The sequence below is a fragment of the Trichechus manatus genome, unplaced genomic scaffold (genome assembly GCF_000243295.1).
Source record: "Trichechus manatus latirostris isolate Lorelei unplaced genomic scaffold, TriManLat1.0 scaffold00258, whole genome shotgun sequence".
Taxonomy (NCBI): Eukaryota; Metazoa; Chordata; class Mammalia; order Sirenia; family Trichechidae; genus Trichechus; species Trichechus manatus.
Window position 1 is genome coordinate 228,026 of NW_004444194.1, and position 19,107 is coordinate 247,132.

At 43.0% G+C, this 19,107-nt stretch overlaps 1 protein-coding gene across 3 annotated transcripts in view; it reads left to right on the forward strand.

Annotated features, from left to right (window-relative positions):
* Positions 1-19,107, forward strand: part of ADGRE3 (adhesion G protein-coupled receptor E3) — a 54,305-nt gene that overhangs the window by 26,720 nt on the left and 8,478 nt on the right. For all 3 annotated transcript variants that reach the window (XM_023724742.1, XM_023724744.1, XM_023724743.1), the window contains 6 exons: positions 538-657; positions 9,897-10,081; positions 11,557-11,724; positions 16,385-16,582; positions 16,863-17,098; positions 18,223-18,289. In XM_023724742.1, the coding sequence (XP_023580510.1) occupies positions 538-657; positions 9,897-10,081; positions 11,557-11,724; positions 16,385-16,582; positions 16,863-17,098; positions 18,223-18,289 (974 nt within the window). The remainder of the gene's footprint in view (positions 1-537; positions 658-9,896; positions 10,082-11,556; positions 11,725-16,384; positions 16,583-16,862; positions 17,099-18,222; positions 18,290-19,107) is intronic.

Consider the following 19,107-nt stretch of genomic DNA (forward strand, 5'->3'; position numbering starts at 1 on the left):
GTAGCCGGGCATGATCTAGCTGTACTGGACTCAGTCTGGTGGAGGCCTTGGTAGCTGTGGTCCATTAGTCCTTTGGTCTAATCTTTTCCTTGTATACTATTCTCTTCATTCACCCTTGCTCCCAAAGGGATGAGACCAGTGGAGTATCTTAGATGGCTGCTCACAGGCTTTTAAGAACCCAGGTAGAATGTAGAACATTGTCTTTATAAACTGTGTTATGCCAATTGTTTGATTGCTTTCTGAGAATAAATTCCTAGAAATGGAATCATTGCTTCAGAAGTGATGTCTCACAGGTGATGAAACTTGGTGTCAGGAGATAGAGTCTCACCTAACTTCTGAACTGCAGTTTCCTCATCTGTATAATGGGCCCTCATAGGGTTGTAGAAGGCTGTTATAAGATTGACACATATAAGGCCCTTACCCTGGTACCTGGCCCATCCCAGACATTCAGTAGATGTGGGCTGTTCGTGTTGGTTATGCACAGTTTGAAAGCTTCTGATGATTATCAGTAAGCTTGCCTGTTGCTTTTCTTACCAGCTGTTGAAACTCAAGTTGTTACAGACAACTGCTTAGAGGAAAGAAAGATCATCAGCTTGCAGGCTCAGAGGAACTCAATGGACATCCACTGCAATGCCGTCGTTCAGGGAAACACGCAAGGTACATGTAGCGACTGCACTTCCTTTGTACAGAGCAGTATCATTATGTGAGTCATGGGGAAACATCCCCAGCAGGCTCCTCCCTGATGGGTCTCTTACCCTAAGACTGTGTGTATCATTTGAGGTTTTTTTCTCTTAAGAAAAAAAAAAATTTCCAAGCAGGAGACTTTCTGTTCTTCAGTGCAGACGGACACAGCACAAACTTCCTGAATAATAAGCAGTTGGGGCCCCCACCCATCCTGCAGCTCTGGAAGAGCAAAGGGAGCGGTAGGTGTGTGGTCATCATTCAACAAATGTTTATTGAGCATCTGTCATCAACTGTGAGGGCTCTTGGTGGCACAAACGGTTTGTGCTCGACTACTAACCTAAGGGTTGGCAGTTCAGACCCATCCAGTGGCACCACAGAAGAAAGGTCTGCAATCTGCTTCGGTAAAGAATACAGCCAAGAAAACTCTACGGAGCAGCTCTACTCTGTAACACATGGAGTCGCCATGAGTCGGAATCTGCTCAACGGCAACAGAAAAAAAGCTCATCTACTAAATTCTAGGCTCTGTTCTAGTGAGCAAACACACATCAGCTCTCATGGAGCTTATGTCTTGTTAAGGGAAACAGTCTAGTAATTCAATATATGTATTTAATTTGTCAGGTATTTTGAGAAACAAAGCAAAGTAAGGAGATAAAGAGTGATATTGGGGGGAGATCTGTTTCATACATGATCAAGGAAAGCCCTTGATCTGACAATATTTGAGCAGAAACCTGAGGAGTGCCAGGAATCAACCATGCAGCTATCTGGAGGAAGAGTATTGAAGATAGCAAGAACAGCAAGTACAAAGGCCCTGAGGCAGGAACATGCCTGACATATTCCAGGAATAGCAAAAAGGCCGGTGCAGCTGGAGCAGAATGAAGGAGGAAGTAGGTGCTGGGGTGGGAGGGGTGCCTGGAGATGAGGGTAGGGAACGGATGAGGGCAGGTCCGTAGTCTGAGAAGGTCAGTAACAACTTCAGTAACAATTGTACCTACTTCATGGGTGCAGTTCAATGGGTTTCTCTTTATCTATGGCCTAACTAACCCTGGGTTTGTAGTTCTGCCAAAAATAATTGGTTGGGCCACAGCCTGCCCTGTGATTGGTCTATTTTATGTACATTTCAGGGATTGGACAGTTTAGTATGCAAATAAGGTGACTATGGCCTACCGCAGGGATTGGTCAGTTTGTGGTCTTGGTGGGAGGAGTAGGCTTATATAAGAGCCAATCCCATGAGGTTGAGGGGACCTCACCACCATCAAGAAGAAGAACTTGAAGCAGAGTGCATCCTTTGGACCCCGGGTCCCTATGCTGAGAACCTCCTAGACCCGGGAGACAGAACAGTAACTCAGGAGATGGTGTGGGGGCAGTACAAGCAGCAGCAGCTCAAGATGGCAGGAACCAGGAGACCCATGTGAGAATGCTGCAGTGGGCATCCCGGCCCATGGAGCAAGGTGGCTGCAGAGCTAGGCTTACCAACCGCGAAGCGAGAGAGAGCTGAGCACTTTCAGGCAGGAGGCTTCTGGCAGAGTGGGGTGCCTCTGGGCATGTGACAGCAGAGCTAAAGAGCTGTAACACTTGTAGGGCAGAGACTAGGTCTGAGCAGGGTCCAGCTGCAGAGGTCAGGCCAAGAAGCATGGCCTGCAGACACGGCTGAGGAGAAAGCTGAGAGCTGTTTTGGTTGGAAGCTGTCCTGATTGATGAACTATATCCTGTCTCCTGAGTTGTTGCTGTTACTTCCAGGTTGATCCTGATCCTGAGTTGTAGCCTGTTAACTTCCCTAATAAACCCCATAATTGTGAGTATGGTCTGTGAGTTCTGTGTGGCCATTGCAACAAATTATTGAACACGTAAGAGAAGTAGAGAGTGCCGTGGGGAGGACACCTGGTGTCAGAGTTGGTGAAAAGGTTGCAGAGAGGAGGTATCTGACCTCCATCTCATATGGATCAGCTTTGGGCTGATTGTTTTTCTCATTCCCCCTCCTGAAGTTAGGTTCTGATGCTGCTATATTACAGTGGGGTTACTGTGAGGCTTTGTGGTGAAATGACTTATATCCATTTGGCTCTTTTTTTGATAGTTGTAGCCTCAAGTGGTTAGAAGAGTGTTATGGATTGGATTATGTCTCACAAAAATATGTGTTGTAAATCCTAACCTCTATGAGTTGGCATCAACTGATGGCAATGGGTTAATGAGATACCTGTGGTTTTAACTCCATTTGAGAATGAGGTGTCTTTGTTATATTAATGGGGCAGGATTAGTGTAGGGTGTATCTTGAGTCAATCTCTTTTGAGATATAAAAAAGATTAAACAAGCAAAGGAGCAAGCAGAGACTGGACTGGGGACGAGAGATGCCAAGCCATATGAAGATTGCCCAGGAGCAGCTCAGAAGAGATTTCCTCAGAGCCAACGGAGAGAAAGCCTTCCCCTAGACCTGGCACCCTGAATTTTGACTTCTAGCCTCCTAAACTGAGAAAATAAATTTCTATTTGTTAAAGCTACCCACTTGCAGTAGATAAGTAGCAGTGCTAGATAACTAAGACAAAGAGGATATTAGTTAAGAACTTGGTTTTAGGAGTTAGAGTCTTATCTAACTTCTGAACTGCAGTTTCCTCATTTGTATAATGGGCCCTCATGGGTGGAGGAGAGTTAGCCACACCACCACACCTTTCCTGTCTTAGTCTCCTAGTGCCGCTGTTAACAGAAATGTCACAAGTGGGCAGCTTTGAAGAACAGAAATTTATTTTCCCAGAGGACAAGAGGCTAGAAGTCTGAATTCAGAGTGGGCTCTAGGGAGATGTCCCTCCTCGTTTCTTTCAGCTTCTGGTAGCCAGCAATGCCTGGTTCCTTGACAATCTTCTCGTGGCATCTGTCTTCTCCTGTTTGTGCTTTTTTTATCTCTGTGTCAAAGCTGCTCCTTTTAACTCATAAGTAATTAGGTTCAGGACACACCCTCCACTGAAATGGCCTCATTAACGTAATAAAGAAAATCTTATTCCCAAATGGGATTACATTCACAAGTATAGGGGTTAGGATTCCAACACATATTTTAGGGGGGACACAAATCAATCCATATCACTCTCCCCAGGCTACAGTAGAAGAGAATCTTGCCAAATCCTCCAATGCACCAGTCATTTATTAAGCAAACATTTATTACCAAGCTGGCTCAAAATATCCTGAACACACAACCTGTTTTGTATACTCGGTGAAGTCCCAGCTTTCTGTCCTTCTAAGGACCCTGGCCATACCTTGAATCAAGGGTTCCCTGGAGGTGGATGCCACGATGTGCCAGGGATAGGGTTCTGTTACTATTGTAGTTGGTATCGGGCAGCCAGAATCTTCCACACAAGTGGTTCTCAAAGTGTGGTCCCCGGACCAGCATCATCAGCATCACATGGAATGTGTGAAAATGCAAATCCTCAGGTCCCTCCCAGATCTCCTGGGGTGGGGTCCTCCAGGGGCTTCTGAGTCAGCTCCAGTTGAGAACTACTGTTCCAAACAAATGGCAGAGGCAGATCTGTTTAGGGGTCAAGCCTGTAAGGAGAACGGCCACAGTCACAACTAGGCATTCAGGCCTGTTGGTGCAAAATAGAGGGCTTCTAGAATATTTTAGCCAATCCACTAAATCCTATTAACTTTCCTAAGGAGATCCTGTTTCCACATCCATGATGCTTATTAACAAGCTAATTTCACCACTGAAAACCCACTTCTATAGGGCCTTATGTGTAATTGACCAAATTAAGTAAGAAGTCATTAAATCTGATGGATTTTAATGAAATGTCCTACATTGCTAATAGGAATCAAGATACATCTTAGATTTGATCTGTGGGTTGGTCTGGAGAATTTTAATATAAATGTAGCTGATACAAATGACAAAAAAAAACTTTTCTAACATTCATTGTGCTAATTAGTGAAATGTCTGGTGTTAATCAGAGGTAAAGACACCAGAAGCAGCCTTCTGTTTGAAGCTAATCAGCGCTGGAGTATGAATTCCTAATTAGGACAATGTCTGTCTTAAAAAAAAAAAATCCATTGCTATCTAGTTGATTCCGACTCATAGCAACCCTATAGGACAGAGTAGAACTGCCCCCATAGGGTTTCCAAGGAGTGCCTGGTGGATTCGAACTGCTGACCTTTTGGTTAGCAGCCAAACTCTTAACCACTACAACACCAGGGCTTCCATATCTGCCTTAGATGAAGTTTAAACAAATACACATAAAAATACACTGTTGTCCTAGCAGCCCCTGGGTGAAGCAAACAGTTAACACGCTCGGCTGCTAACCAAAAGGTTGGAGGTTCGAGTCCACCCAGAGGCACCTCGGAAGAAAGACCTTGCAATCTACTTCCAAAAAATAAGCCATGGAAAACTGTCTGGAGCACAGTTGCCATGAGTCGGACTTAACTCTACTGCATCTGGTGGCGGTTGTGGTCTTCATAGCAGCACTATTCACAATAGCCAAAAGTCAGTAACAGCCCAAATGTCCATCAGTGGATGAATGGATAAACAAATTGTAGTGCAGCCATACAATGGAATATTACTTGGCCATAAAAAGGAATGAAGTACTGATATAGACTACAACATGCAACGTGAAGGAAGCCAGTCACAAAAGACCACATATTCTATGATTCCATTTACTTGAAATGTCCAGAATAGGCAAATCCATAGAGACAGAAAGCTGATGAGTGGTCACCAGGGGTAGAGGGAACAGGGGAAGGAAGCATGACTACCTAATGGGTACAGGGTCTCCTTTAGGAATGATGAAAATGTTCTGGAATTAGATAGAGGTGATGGGCACACAACACTGTGAATGTACTAAATGCCACTACATATACTTTACTTTAAAATGGTTTAAAAATATAGACTGTGCTGAATTGCTTAAGTGTATCACAAACATCATAATGTGACTCCATTTGCCTCAGAGAGCTGCTGGCATATAGTGCTCAGGAGTAGACTAGTCACTTTCCCCCAGATGGGCCTTGCTGTCTCACACCTCCAAGCCTTTGTACTGGCTATTCCTCTGCCAGGAGTGCCAAACTCTACTCTTCTGGGTGAACTTTCACTATCCTTCAAGCACAGCTTATGTCACCTCCTCCATGGTGCCTCCAGGACTGCCCACTTCCATCAGAGCACCAGTCAAGCTCCCCTCTCCTTTTTGTTCCTCTAGTATCTTCAACATACCTTATCCTGGCATTTAACACATTATCTTACTGTGTCTTAACTATTAATTGTAGTGTCCGTGTCTCCCCACTGTGAAGTTCCTGAGTGGTACAAACAGTTAACATGCTCGACGGCTAACCAAAAGGAAGAAAAGCCTGTTGATCTACTTCCAAAAAATCAGCCATTGAAAACCCTATGAAGCACAGTTCTACACTGACACATATGAAGTTGCTATGAGTCGGAATCGACTCAACACCAACTGGTGGTACAGGCACCATTAGGGGCACAGTGCCTGGAGAACAGTGACAAGTATTTATTGAATTAAATCAACATTTGGGTTCAGGCCTCAACATTCCTAAGAAAAGAACCAGTTGATGGATGGATGTATAACAAGCTCGTAGAGGGACATTCCTCTGTTCTTCAGGCTGTGTCCAAGCAGGGTTTCTCCACCTTGACACTAGTGACATTCGGGGCTAGACAGTTCTTTGTGGTGCAGGCTATCTGTGCATTGTAGGATGTTGAGCAGCATCCCTGGCTTCTACCCACCAGATTCCAGTGGCAACCCTCTACCCCCACCCCAGGCATCACAACCAAAAATGTCTCCAGACATCATCATATATTCTCTGGGGGCAAAATTGCCCCTGGTTGAGCACTACTGGTCTAGACCTTGTAAATTATTGTCTAGACTGGGATATTTTGATAGATAGATGGATATGTACAACAGAATGAAATGTTGCCTGGTCCTCTGTCATCCTCACAGTCGCTGGCGTGTTTGAGTCCATTGTTGTGGCTATTGTGCCAATCCATCTCACCGAGGGTCTCCCTCGCCCTTCCAGGCCCTCTGCTTCACCAAACATGATGTCTTCCTCTAGCAATTAATCCCACCTGACGATGTGTCCAAATAAAGCAAGGCCAACAATGTTTGGTTGTGATCCATAGGTTTTTATTGACTAATTTTCAGAAGTAGATCACCAGGTCTTTCTTCCTAGTGAAAGAAGTGCTGTTAAAATTATACCAGGACACGAGGTATGAACTGGGACTGTCACAGCAAATGAGGAGGAACAGTCACCTGACTCCCAGAGATCAAACCTAGAGCCAAAGAGACTGACCTTGGAAACCCCTGCACCCACTCCTCTATTTTCTGTTCATGATTTTGCTGTTACATCAGAATATTTCAGCTCAAAAAAATAGCAATTTCCAAGCATAACAGGTTGATCTATCACCTGTTGCTAGTTTCCAACCACCTACAACTGTTTCATTCTGACAAATGGAAACTGCCATTAAATCAGAGAAACAGATGTGAACTTCCTACATCTGGCCCTTCTGGCCAGAAAAGCCTGATTAGAGACACCCACCAAGGGATTTATTTCAGGAGGATGAATCGCACAGCTAGTAACTGGCAAAGCTGGGATTCTAATCCGGAAACCTATTTCTGGCCCCTGTACTCTTAACCACCAGCTATACAGCCTCTTTGCCATGTGGCCTTTTCAGCAGCCATGAAGAATAATGAATACTCACTGACACGGAAAAATGTCCATAACATATTATCAAATATATGTATGTATGCATATATACACGTGTCCTATTGGTATATATCATGTACATGTGCCATGTATATATATATACCAGTTGCTGTCAAGTCAATTCTGATTCATGGGGATCCCATGTGTATCAGAGTAGAACTGTGCTCCATAGAGTTTTCAAGGCTGTGACCTTTCAAAAGCAAGTTTCCAGGCATTTCTTCTGAGATACTTCTGGGTGGGTTCACACCCCAAGCCTTTCAGTTAGTAGTCTAATGCTTAACAAATTTTTGCCACCCAGGGACTCCTTGGTATATTGATACATAGCATATACATATGCTGTTAATTTAATTTTAAAAAAAAAAGGTTGCCATCATGTCGATTCCAACTCATAGCAACCCTATAGGAAAGAGTAGGACTGCCCCAAAGGGTTTCCAAGGAGCAGCTGGTGGATTCAGACTGCTGAACTTTTGGTTAGCAGCCAGGCTCTTAACCACTGTGCCATCAGGGCTCCATTCTATTAATACAAAATAAAATTATGTACTAGTACATGATATAAATATGTACATATATATTTTTATCCTATTAAAGTGTATCAAATTACGGCATTCCCCTGCTTGAAACCCTTCGATGGCTTTCCACTGGGCTTAAAATAAAAGCCAGTCCCCTCCTCTCAAGCCCACAAGGCCCTTGCCCAAGCAGCTCAGTCCCCTCCCTGCCCTAGTTTCCTCCCACTCTCCCCCTCCTTTTCTCTGCTGTCACCACACAGGCCTCCTTGCTAGTACCTGAACAAGCAGAACACATTCATGTCTCTGGGATTTGGCACAGTGGTTAAAAGCTACAGTGTGCTAAGGCTGCTAACCAAAAAGGTCGGCAGTTTGAATCCACCAGCCGCTCCTTGGAAACCCTGTGGGTCAGTCCCACTCTGTCCTATATAGTCACTGTGAGTTGGAAAAGACTCGACAGCAATGGGTTTGGGTTTTTTTTTTTTTTTTGTATGAGGGGCAGTTGGAGCCCTGGTGACATGGTGGTTAAGAGCTATGGCTGCTAATCAAAAGGTCAGCAGCTCGAATCCACCAGCTGCTCCTTGGAAACCCTACGAGGACAGTTCTACTCTGTCCTATAGGGTCGCTATGAGTTGGAATCAACTCCACGGTACACAGCAACAACATTTCATTTGCCTAGAACACTCTTCCTTGGAGTTCCCCATGGCCTCCCTCTTGCTTCATTCAGGCAGTCTGACAACTATCTAAAATAGCAGCCCCTTGTCTCTCTCTGTCCCCTTACCCAGCTTCATTTTCTCTGTAGAACGAATCACTCTCTGATACATATATCTTTATTGGAAGACATATATAACTGGGAGTATTCCCTTGTTCTGTTTGAACAACTGCCTCTTGATCTACGTACAGTTTCATCATGAGCACAATTAAGTGTTCTGGAAGTCCCATTCCTCACAATGTTATGCATAATTTGGTATTATCCACACAGTCAAATGCCTTTGCAAATATGGATACACACATATATATGCCTAGAAAAATCTAGAACTCCAATAGTGATTATCTCAGAGTAGTGGAATTGTGTATGAATTTTATAATTTCATTTTCTTTTTTCTCACAAAATTTTCTAATTTCTAATTTATTTTTACAATAAAAAAATTGTGAGGTATCAAATATTGTGATACTCCACAGCAGCTGAAATGAATAATGAATGTATCAGTATGGCTAAATCCTGATGATATTAACTGAAATGACAAAAGCAAGTTGCAAAAAGACACTCAAAATGTGATACCATTTATGGGAATATTTTAAACACAGAAAACAGCACTGTATATCATTATGTAAACATATATAATAGTAAAATTATGAAAACATTCATGGAAAGTTAAGCTTCAACTTCAAGTCCATGCTTATTTCTGGAGAAGGAAGAAAGAGAGTGAGGTAGTGGAAGCTTTAGCCATATCTCAAACATTTCATTTCTTTAAAAAAAGAATTCTGAAGACAAGATGTCAAAATGTGAATATTTGTTAAATCTTGCTGTGGATGTCTGTTTTTTTAATATTTTTCTGAGTGCTTGAAATGTAATTTAAACTTTTTTTAAGAAATAAAAAGATGTTGTAAAAGAATTAAGCATTTACCACATGCCTGGCACTGTGCTAGCAGCCCTGTGGTTCTCAAATGAGTATCCTATATAGTTACTATCCTCAAGAAGGTTATAGTCTGTTGGGAAAATAGGATTCAATTCACAGGAAACAATTAGTGAACAGTCAAGTACTAATTGGCATGGCAGGGATTGCACTTGATACACAAGTTTAGAGAAAGAAGCAGCAGGGCTAACTGAGAAGTTGGGTTTGAGCTAGGTCTTGAAGGAGGAGTTGGATTTGAGTAGGAAGAGCATGGGAGGAAGTGTGAACTTCCTGAGCAGCTCCTGAACATAGATGTGGAGATCATGGAGGCATGGCAGATGTGGGCTAGGAAGATCCCACTTGAAGAATGGTGGACAAGAAGGGTGGAAGAAATGGTGACTCCATTTTTCAATTTCCTCAGGTCCCAGTGCAGTTGCCTTTATTTCATACGTTTCTCTTGGCAACATCATAAATGCAACTTTTTTTGAAGAGATGAACGAGAGCGATCGAGTCTACCTGAACTCCCAGGTAGTGAGTGCTGCTATTGGACCCAAAAGGAACACTTCTCTCCCCAAGACTGTCACTCTGAGTTTTCAGCACACAAAGGTGGGTCAAAGCTGCAGTTTGGGCTTGCTTAGGTTTCAGGGAGGTAGACTGAACAGCCTGTATATATATACCCCAGACAGTGCTTCCAGACCTGAATTGCCCAGTATGGTAGCCACAAGCCATATGTGGCTGTTGAGCATTTGTGGCTAGTCCAAATTGAGATGTGCTCTAAGTGTAAAATGTACACTGGATTTCAAAGGTCTGGTATGAAGAAAAGAAGAATGTAATATATCTCATTAATAATTTTTTTATATTGATTACACATTGGAAAGAATATTTTAGATATTGTTGATTAAATCAAATATATTATTAAAATTAAATTCCCCAGTTTCTTTTTACTTTTTTTAAATGTGGAGCCCTGGTGGCAAAGTGGTTGAGAGCTCAGCTGCTAACCAAAAGTTCAGCAGTTCAAACCCACCAGCTGATCCTTGGAACTCTAAGCGGGGGCAATTCTATTCTGACCTATAGGGTGGCTAGGAGTTAGAATCGACTGGACAGCAATGGGTTTAGTGGACATTTTTTAATTATATAGGTGGTTCCCATGATATTTCTCTTGGACAGCACTGTTCTAGTGCATAGAATTGTTTTAGTTACAGGTACTTCATAAATCTGTGCAATTTGAATTAAGACTAATATTCATTCTCACACAGAAGGCTAATATTAATTATTAAGACTACATAACTCAACCACCAAAAGCTTTTATTTAATCCATTGCTGTTTTCCATTCTCTGCCCAGGCTCTTAAAACAGGAGAGTTAACAGCCAGATACGTACATAATAGGATTCATTTGTTCCTTTTCCTTTCAGCTCTGTTAAGAAGAATCAAGTGGGGAAACGTAGGTTATCTCCCTCTAGTGCATAAAGTCTAGGCGTGGAATTTTTTATGTACGTCATGGGGAGGGGTGGCAGGTAAGAAGTCTGGTAATGGCCCAGTGGGTTATCAAAGGAAACAAGGCCCCCAAACAAGAGGGCATCCAGTCATCTCCTGGGCCCTATGAAATGATACTCGAGAAGTCCTGGGAACAAAGAGAATAGATTGAAGGCTAATTTTATATCTCTCTCCTCATGACCCTTCTTCCCTACACCACCCCTTTCCTCACATCAGGTGTTGTGAAGTGTCAGGGACAGAACTGGTGTGAAGAGACAAGGTAAATTTGGTTGAGAGAGTCTTCTGGGAAAACTGTGAGCCTCAGACTCAGTTTTTGTTTGACACACATGAGGGAGAAGATCCTGAGACCAATGAAATCTCCTAAAATTCTACCTCCCAGAATGTCTTAGCCTTCTTTTAAGTTATGCGGAACCCAATAGAGCTGCAGCTACAGTGGCAGGGGTCTTGGCAGCCATCATATTCACTTAAAATCAAGATCACCTGAGTCACCTCTAATCTATGTGTCTCCAGTGTGGCATCCAGGCAGGCATAGACTTTGACAATTGTCCCTCCTGAAGAAGAAGATGATAAGCCCATTCTATTTTCAGATGAAGCCCAGTGGCAAAAAGGCTTTCTGTGTCTACTGGAAAAGCTCCCAGGAGGGTGGCCGCTGGTCCACAGACGGCTGTTTCCTGATACATGTAAACGAAAGTCACACCATATGCAACTCCACCCACCTGTCCAGCTTCGCTGTCCTCATGGCCTTCACGAGCCAGGTACAATGTAAATGTTTAATTCCTCTAGCAAATACTTTGTGAGCGCCTATTAGATAGCGATAGGTGCTATGAAGAAAATGAAAAGGAGCAAGTGACTGGAGTGATTAGGGAAAGCATGCGACTCTACATAGAGTGGTCAGAGAAGGCCTCTATCAGAACTAAGTATTTGAGCTGAAATCTGAATATTAAGAAAGAGTCAGTACTCAAAACTATAATGAGATAACCACTGACTCATTGCTGTTGAGTCAATTCCGACTCATAGCAACCCTATTGGACAGAGTAGAACTGCCCCAATGGGTTTTCAAGGTTGTAAATCTTTACAGAAGCAGACTGCTACATCTTTCTCCCATGGAGTGGCTAGGGGGTTCAAACTGCCAACCTTTAAGTTAGCAGCCGAGCACTTTAACCACTGTGCCACCAGGGCTCCATTCATACTTACCAGAAAGGCTATAGTCAAAAAACAGAAAATAACAAGTGTTGAGAATGTGGAAAAATTGGAATAGTCATCCACAGAAATGTAAAATGATGCAGCCACGGTGGAAAAGTTAGTGGTTCCTCAAAGAGTCAAACCCAGAATTACTACACGACCCAGCAATTCCACTCTGAGGTATATACCCCAGAGAAAGAAGTACTTGAAAACAAGTACTCAAACAAATACTTGTTAACGAACGTTCATAGCCGCACTATTCACAATAGCCGGAAGATGGAAACAACCCAGATGTCCATCAACAGATGAATAGATACAAAATTCTGATACATGCTACAACGTGGATGAACCTTGAAAACATTATGCTGAGTGAAAGAAGTCAGACACAAAAGGTCACATATTGTATGATTCCTATTTGTATTAAATATCCAGAATAGGTAAATCCATAGAGACAGAAAGCAGATTAGTGGTTGCTAGGGGCTGGGGGGAAAGGGGAATGGAGAGTGACTGCTTAATAGGTACAGGGTGTCTTTTTGGGGTGATGAAAATATTTTGCAACTAGATAGAGGTGGTGGTTGCACAACATTGTGAAGGCACTAAATGCCACTGAATTTTCACTTTAAAATGGTGAATTTTATGCCATGTGAATTTTACCTCAGTTTTTTTTTTTTAATGTCAGTAGGAGAAGGTCTTGAGGAAGTGCATCCCAAAAAGAGGATCCATACATGAAAAGGCTCTGAGGAGAAAACAAACTTGAAGTGTTCCAAAAGTGTGGCCAGAGCAAAATGAATGAGGGGTGTCTTAGTTATCTAGTGCTGCTATAAAAGAAATACCACAAGTGGGTGGCTTTAACAAACAGAAATTTAATTTCTCACTGTTTAGGAGGCTGCAAGTCTGAATTCAGGGTGCTGGCTCTAGAAGTCTTTCTGTCTGTTAGCTCTGGGGGAAGGTCTTGTTTCTTTTCACCTTCTGTTTCTTGCTTCCTTGGAGATCTCATGTGGCCTGGCATCTATCTTTCCCTAACTGCACTTGCTTGTTTCATCTGCTCCTTTATATCTCAAAAGAGAGTGACTTAAGACAGACCGTACACTAATACTGGCTCATTAACATACCAAAGAAAACCCATTCCCAAATGGGATTATAGCCACTACAGGGGTTAAGATTGACAACATATATTTTGGGGGGACACAATTGAATCCATAACAAGGCGTAAGGACTTACTGAGGATGTGGACTCAGTAATGGCACACCAGACAACCTGGATCCCACCCCCATACAGGGATGGAGGGTGGTATCCCAGAACAACAGTTGGTGGAAATTTCTGACTTCTATTACACAGGGCAGTGGTGGAGCTAAAATGGGGTTAAAAACATAAATTGCTTTATTCATACACCAGTCCATTTCTGGAAGTCATCTGTAAGTTGGGCATAGCCTTGGTTCATTCATTTTCTTTGCTGTATAATATTTCCTTGTACAACTATACTACAGTTGACTTATCCATTCTATAGTTAGTAGGTATCTGGATTGTTTCCAGATGGGGGCTATTAAAATCAATGCTACTACACCTGCCCAGCATGGGTCTGGTCCCTTCACACTCATGGTGCTAATTTGCATGAGTGTCTCTAGGGCACATGCCCAAGAAAGAAACTGTTGAGCCCTACATTCACTTTGTCTCATTTACTTTGGACATGTTATCAGGAGAGACTATCTCTGGAGAAGGACATCGTGCTTGGTAACGTAGAGGGTCAGTGAAAAAGAAGAAGACCCTCAACAAGATGGATTGACAACAGTGGCTGTAACAGCGGGCTCAAACAAGCCTAGTGTTATGAGGATGGCACAGGACCAGGCAGCCTTTCGTTCTGTTATACATAAAGTTGCTATGAGTTGGAGCCAACTTGACAGCACCTAACAATAATGCATGGACAACTAGACAAAATAATGCCAAACTGTTTCCAAAGTAGCTGCACCTACACAGACCACCACTAGCACTATAAGAGAGGCCCCATTGAACCACATCCTTGTCAAAAATCTTTTCATTTTTGTCAATCTTGTACCTCGTTGTTCTGTTAATTTGCATCACCTTTTCTTGGCCATTTTATATTATTTCCTATAAAGGCTCAAAAGAATACACCGAATTTTGTTCCAATTATATAAAGTTTAAAAACAAACAAAACTAAACTATAGTGCTCAGGGTTATATACATACGTGGTAAAACTATAAAGAAAAGCGGGAAGTGATTATCATAAAAGTCAAGAAAATGGTTACTTCTGGGGAGGAGAAGGGGGTCTATAATTGGGAAGAATTGCTGGGATAATGTCCACAGATTAGTTCATGATTTGGCTGTTCATTTAACAGTTATTAATCATATGATGCAGTTAAGTTTATGCTCTTTTCTGTAGTGTATCGTATTTCACAATTTTTGAAAGGTTAAAAACACAGAAGACTGAGAAGTTATATAAAGTGGCATTGAAATAAATGAACATCTCCACATAAATATAAGGGGTGGTGGTTATCCTTTCCCGTTACTGAGTCTTGCTGTGTCTGAGTGACTGACCAGATCACTCGTCTCTGTCTTTGTCAAGATTGAGTCCCCAAAAACTGAATTATCAGTCACCATGGGTCAGAATTGACTTGACAGCAATGAGTTTAGTTTTTTTGGTTTTTGTCTTAGCTTGGGGTCCCCCAGAAGCAGACCCTTAGACAAGGATTTGACGGCAAGTAGTCCATCTGGGAAGTGACCCCAGGACACAACAATAAAAGACTGAGGAAGTGAGACAGAGAAAGGAAGGATCCAGTCAGTAAAGGATGTGTCACAGAGCAAGTTACCACTGTCAAAAGAAAAAGAAATTGATTAACAAGTCAATTAGAGTTACCAGGACTTATTGAGTGAGAAACTGTTCTCAATCAGAGAGCACCCCAAACTGAAAATGGTGAGGGGACTCAAGTTTACACAGTTACAATACCATTTTAAAGTTTAAATGAGTGAGTACCTTGCCCTTTGTTTTGAGTTAATCACATTTAATTTTCCTTTTGGGAAAGTTGGTCACTGGTTAAAGTTGGTTAGTTGGTTAAGCTGGTTTAGCTGAGTGTTGCTAATTTCATGCTGATAAGTACTGCTAACTCATGCTGTTAAGGAAAATTTGCCATAGTTTTGATTCTGCTTAAACCCATTGTTTCTTGTAAATAACTTAATGACTAATTTTTGTTTAGCTCTTGGCTCAGTGAAGCCTTTTTAAACTTTTGCCTCTATAAAAATTTTTTAACATCATCATGGGCAATTGGGACTCAGTCTCATTGGGGCACCCTGGGAAATGAGTAGAACACACACCTCAGAGTCATCTCACCCAAGAGCGAGGGCGCTGGAGTATTTACCTACCAACTCCCCAACTGTTATGGTTTGAGGGCAGCTTCCAGGGGCATTAACTCCCCAGCACTTGTGACTTGCTCTGATATGTCCAAGCATGCCCATGTGGCTTGAAAAATGCCCCCAGGCAGAGAGTAAGTGGAGTTCACAGTAAGCAGCCAAAGAGCAGGTACTGTTACCGCAGTAACGCAGATTGGAGTCGCCTGTCACAATAGCCAATTCTGAGACGGGTGAGGTGAGCAGCAAGAGTTTTATTATATATGAATATATAGGAGACAGAGGGGAATAGTTTCCTCCAAAAACCTGTCTCCTCCACTAGAGATCAGCCGAAGGCTTTATAGGGACAGGATGATGGGTCTTAGAAGTTTGTGTTAGTTCCCCCTTGAGGTGGTCACGTCCCAGATAAGTTAATCTTCTTTGGATATTCTCGGGAGTTATCTGGCAACATGCTGGTTTTCCTGTCACAAGACGGATGCTTTGTTCGGTTTTTCATTCCTAGATCATTATCACTTGTTTTCCACCCTTCAAGGAGGAACATCAGTTCATCTTAAACTTTTTGTAGAGACTGGAACCAGAGGGGAAAACAAGATCATGAGACAATGTGGGGGTTACCAATGGGGAGTAATAATAGTGAGCCAGACCTATGCAGCCTCTTCCAGTACAGGTGAGCGTGGAGAGGATAATGGAATGGCCTCTGCTATACAAGGCTTCCTACATCTGTTTGGGAGCAAAACTTAGTCAGTAGACAGTTTTCATACTCTCCATCCTCAAGCTTTGCTCCTGTATTTGGTATGCCCCATTCCAAGAGGGAAAAATCATCATCCCAGAGCAGCAGGGTATGACTGTGAACTCTTCTTTGCTGGGTCCCAGGAGGAAGATCCCGTGCTCACTGTGATCACCTACGTGGGGCTGGGCCTCTCTCTGCTGTGCCTCCTCCTGGCAGCCCTCACCTTCCTCCTGTGCAAAGCCATCCAAAACATGAGCACCTCACTCCACCTGCAGCTCTCACTCTGCCTCTTCCTGGCCCACCTCCTCTTCCTCGTTGGGATTGACCAAACCAAGCCCCAGGTACTGACAGTGTCCCTAAGTACTCCCTGCCCTGCCCCAGGAGAGGCTGAGCTCATGGAGCCATGCTGTTCTTGATACTCTGGTAAACTATCCTTAGGCCCAGAGGACGTTGGAGGGGTTACTGCCAAGATGGCCAGTGCTTTCCCTATCAACCACCTTTACTTTTGAGGACCTTGGTCTAATGTCAAGTGCTCTGACCTCAATGCCAGGGTGAAAGAGAGGTTCTTGAGCTGTACTCCACCCTGACAGCCCCTCATGACTACTCTCCCTCCTCCCTCAGGTGCTGTGCGCCATCATTGCTGGTGCCTTACACTACCTCTACCTGGCCGCCTTCACCTGGATGCTGCTGGAGGGCCTGCATCTCTTCCTCACTGCAAGAAACCTGACGGTGGTCAACTACTCCAGTGTGAACAAACTCATGAGGAAGCTCATGTTCCCTGTAGGCTACGGAGTCCCGGCTGTGATTGTGGCAATTTCTGCAGCATCCAGACCTCACCTTTATGGAACACCTGAACGGTAAGCTTAACTCCCACCCCATGCTGTGGACAGTTATATATTTCCTGAAAGCTTTTTGGGAGTGGTGTTAATGATGATGATTGGAATATACATATAAAATTCACCCCACATTCCCCTTTATAATGGTTCTAACCCCTTTCCCAGGGAGGCAGGTAAGATGGTGGTAATGTTTGGGTTCTGGAAGGAGAGAGTTTTGCAGTTATATCCCAGTGTCCCTCCCATGCTCTGGGATCTTGAGTTCTCAAGCCTGAGTCTCCTCATTTGTGAACTAAGGATAATAGTTATCCCCACTGTCCCAACCTCACGATGCTGGTGTGAAAATTCAGCAGGACTGTATTAGTTTCCTAGGGCTGCTGTAACAAATACCACAAAGTGAGCAACTTCTAACAACAGAAATGTATTGTCTCACAGTCATGGATGCCAGAAGTACAAAATCAGGGTGTTGTCAGGGCCCTCCCTGAAGACTCTAGAGAAGGATCCTTCCTTGCCTCTTCCAGCTTCTGGTGGTTCCTGACAATCCTTGGCATTCCTTGGCTTATAGATGCATCACTCAAATCTCTGCCTCTTTCATCACATGGCCCATCTGTGGCTTTTCTCCTCTTTTATAAGGATACCACTCATACTGGATTAGGACTCACCCTTCTCCAGTATGACTTCATGTTAACTGATAACATCTTCAAAGACCTTACTTCCAAACAAGGGCGTGTTCACAGGTACAGGGATTAGGGTCTTCAGCACAGCTCTTTGGGAGATACAATTCAATCCATAACAAGGAATGTGCTCACAAAATGCTTAACAGAGTACTGATACACAGTCCTTTGGTGGTGCAAAACTATTAACACATTCAGCTGCTGAGATGTTGGCACCCAGTGGCACCTCAGAAGAAAGGACTGGCAGTCTTATTCTGAAAAATCAGCCATTGAAAAACCTATGGAGCAGAGTTCTACTCTGACACACATGGGATCTCTATGAGTTAGAATCGACTTAATAGCAACTGGTTTTGTAGTAACACACATGGTAGCATTAGCTGCTACTTTCAGTACTCTGTTGGATAAGTGTTACTTTATATTCATTTCATATGTTTTCTCTGATCTCTCCTGTGTCACTTTCCTCATTTTTCCCAGATGCTGGCTACACCTGGACCAGGGATTCATCTGGGGTTTCCTTGGCCCCGTCTGTGCCATTGTCTGTGTGAGTATGTGGCTCCAGTGTTCCTGACCAAAGGAGAACCTCCACATGTACTAGGGGCAAGACAGTACCAGGGACATACATTTCCTTAGATGTATGGTTTAATTTTCCACCTGCTGCCAATTCCAACCCTTGTGCAAGGAGATAGGAGTTGTGTGCAACTCACTGTGGACATGGTACATATTTTTTTAATTTATTTTATTTTGTTGTTGTTGTTGAGAATATACACAGCAGAACATATACCAACTCAACAATTTCTACATGAACAATTCAGTGACATTGACCACATTCTTCAAGTTATGCAACCATTCTCACCCTCCTTTTCCCAGTTATTTCTCCCCCATTAACCTAAGTCATTACCCCCCAAGTTTCCCATCTAATCTTTCAAGCCGCTGTTGTCAATTTGATCTCACATAGTTCTTAAAAAGGCACAATGCTCAAGGTAGACCTTTTTTTACTAGTTAAGCTAAACTATTGTTTGGTTTCAAGAAGACCCCAGGGATGTTTTTGGTTTAAAGTTTAAAGATTATCTCAGGGCAATTGTTTTGGGTTTTCATCAAGCCTCATGGATCCAGAAAGCCTGGATTCCATGAGAATTTTAAATTCTATTCTGCATTTCCCCTCTTTTGATCAAGATTCTTCTATAGAATCTTTGATCAAAATGTTCAGTAAAGGTAGCCAGGCACCATCCAGTTCTGGTCTCATGTCAAAGAAGACAGTTGTTCATGGAGGCAATTAGACCTGCAGTCCAGTTCATCCTCCAGTTCCTGGGTCTCCTTCCTCTGCTGCTCCAGGCAAACAGAGCCCAATTGTTGTAGCTT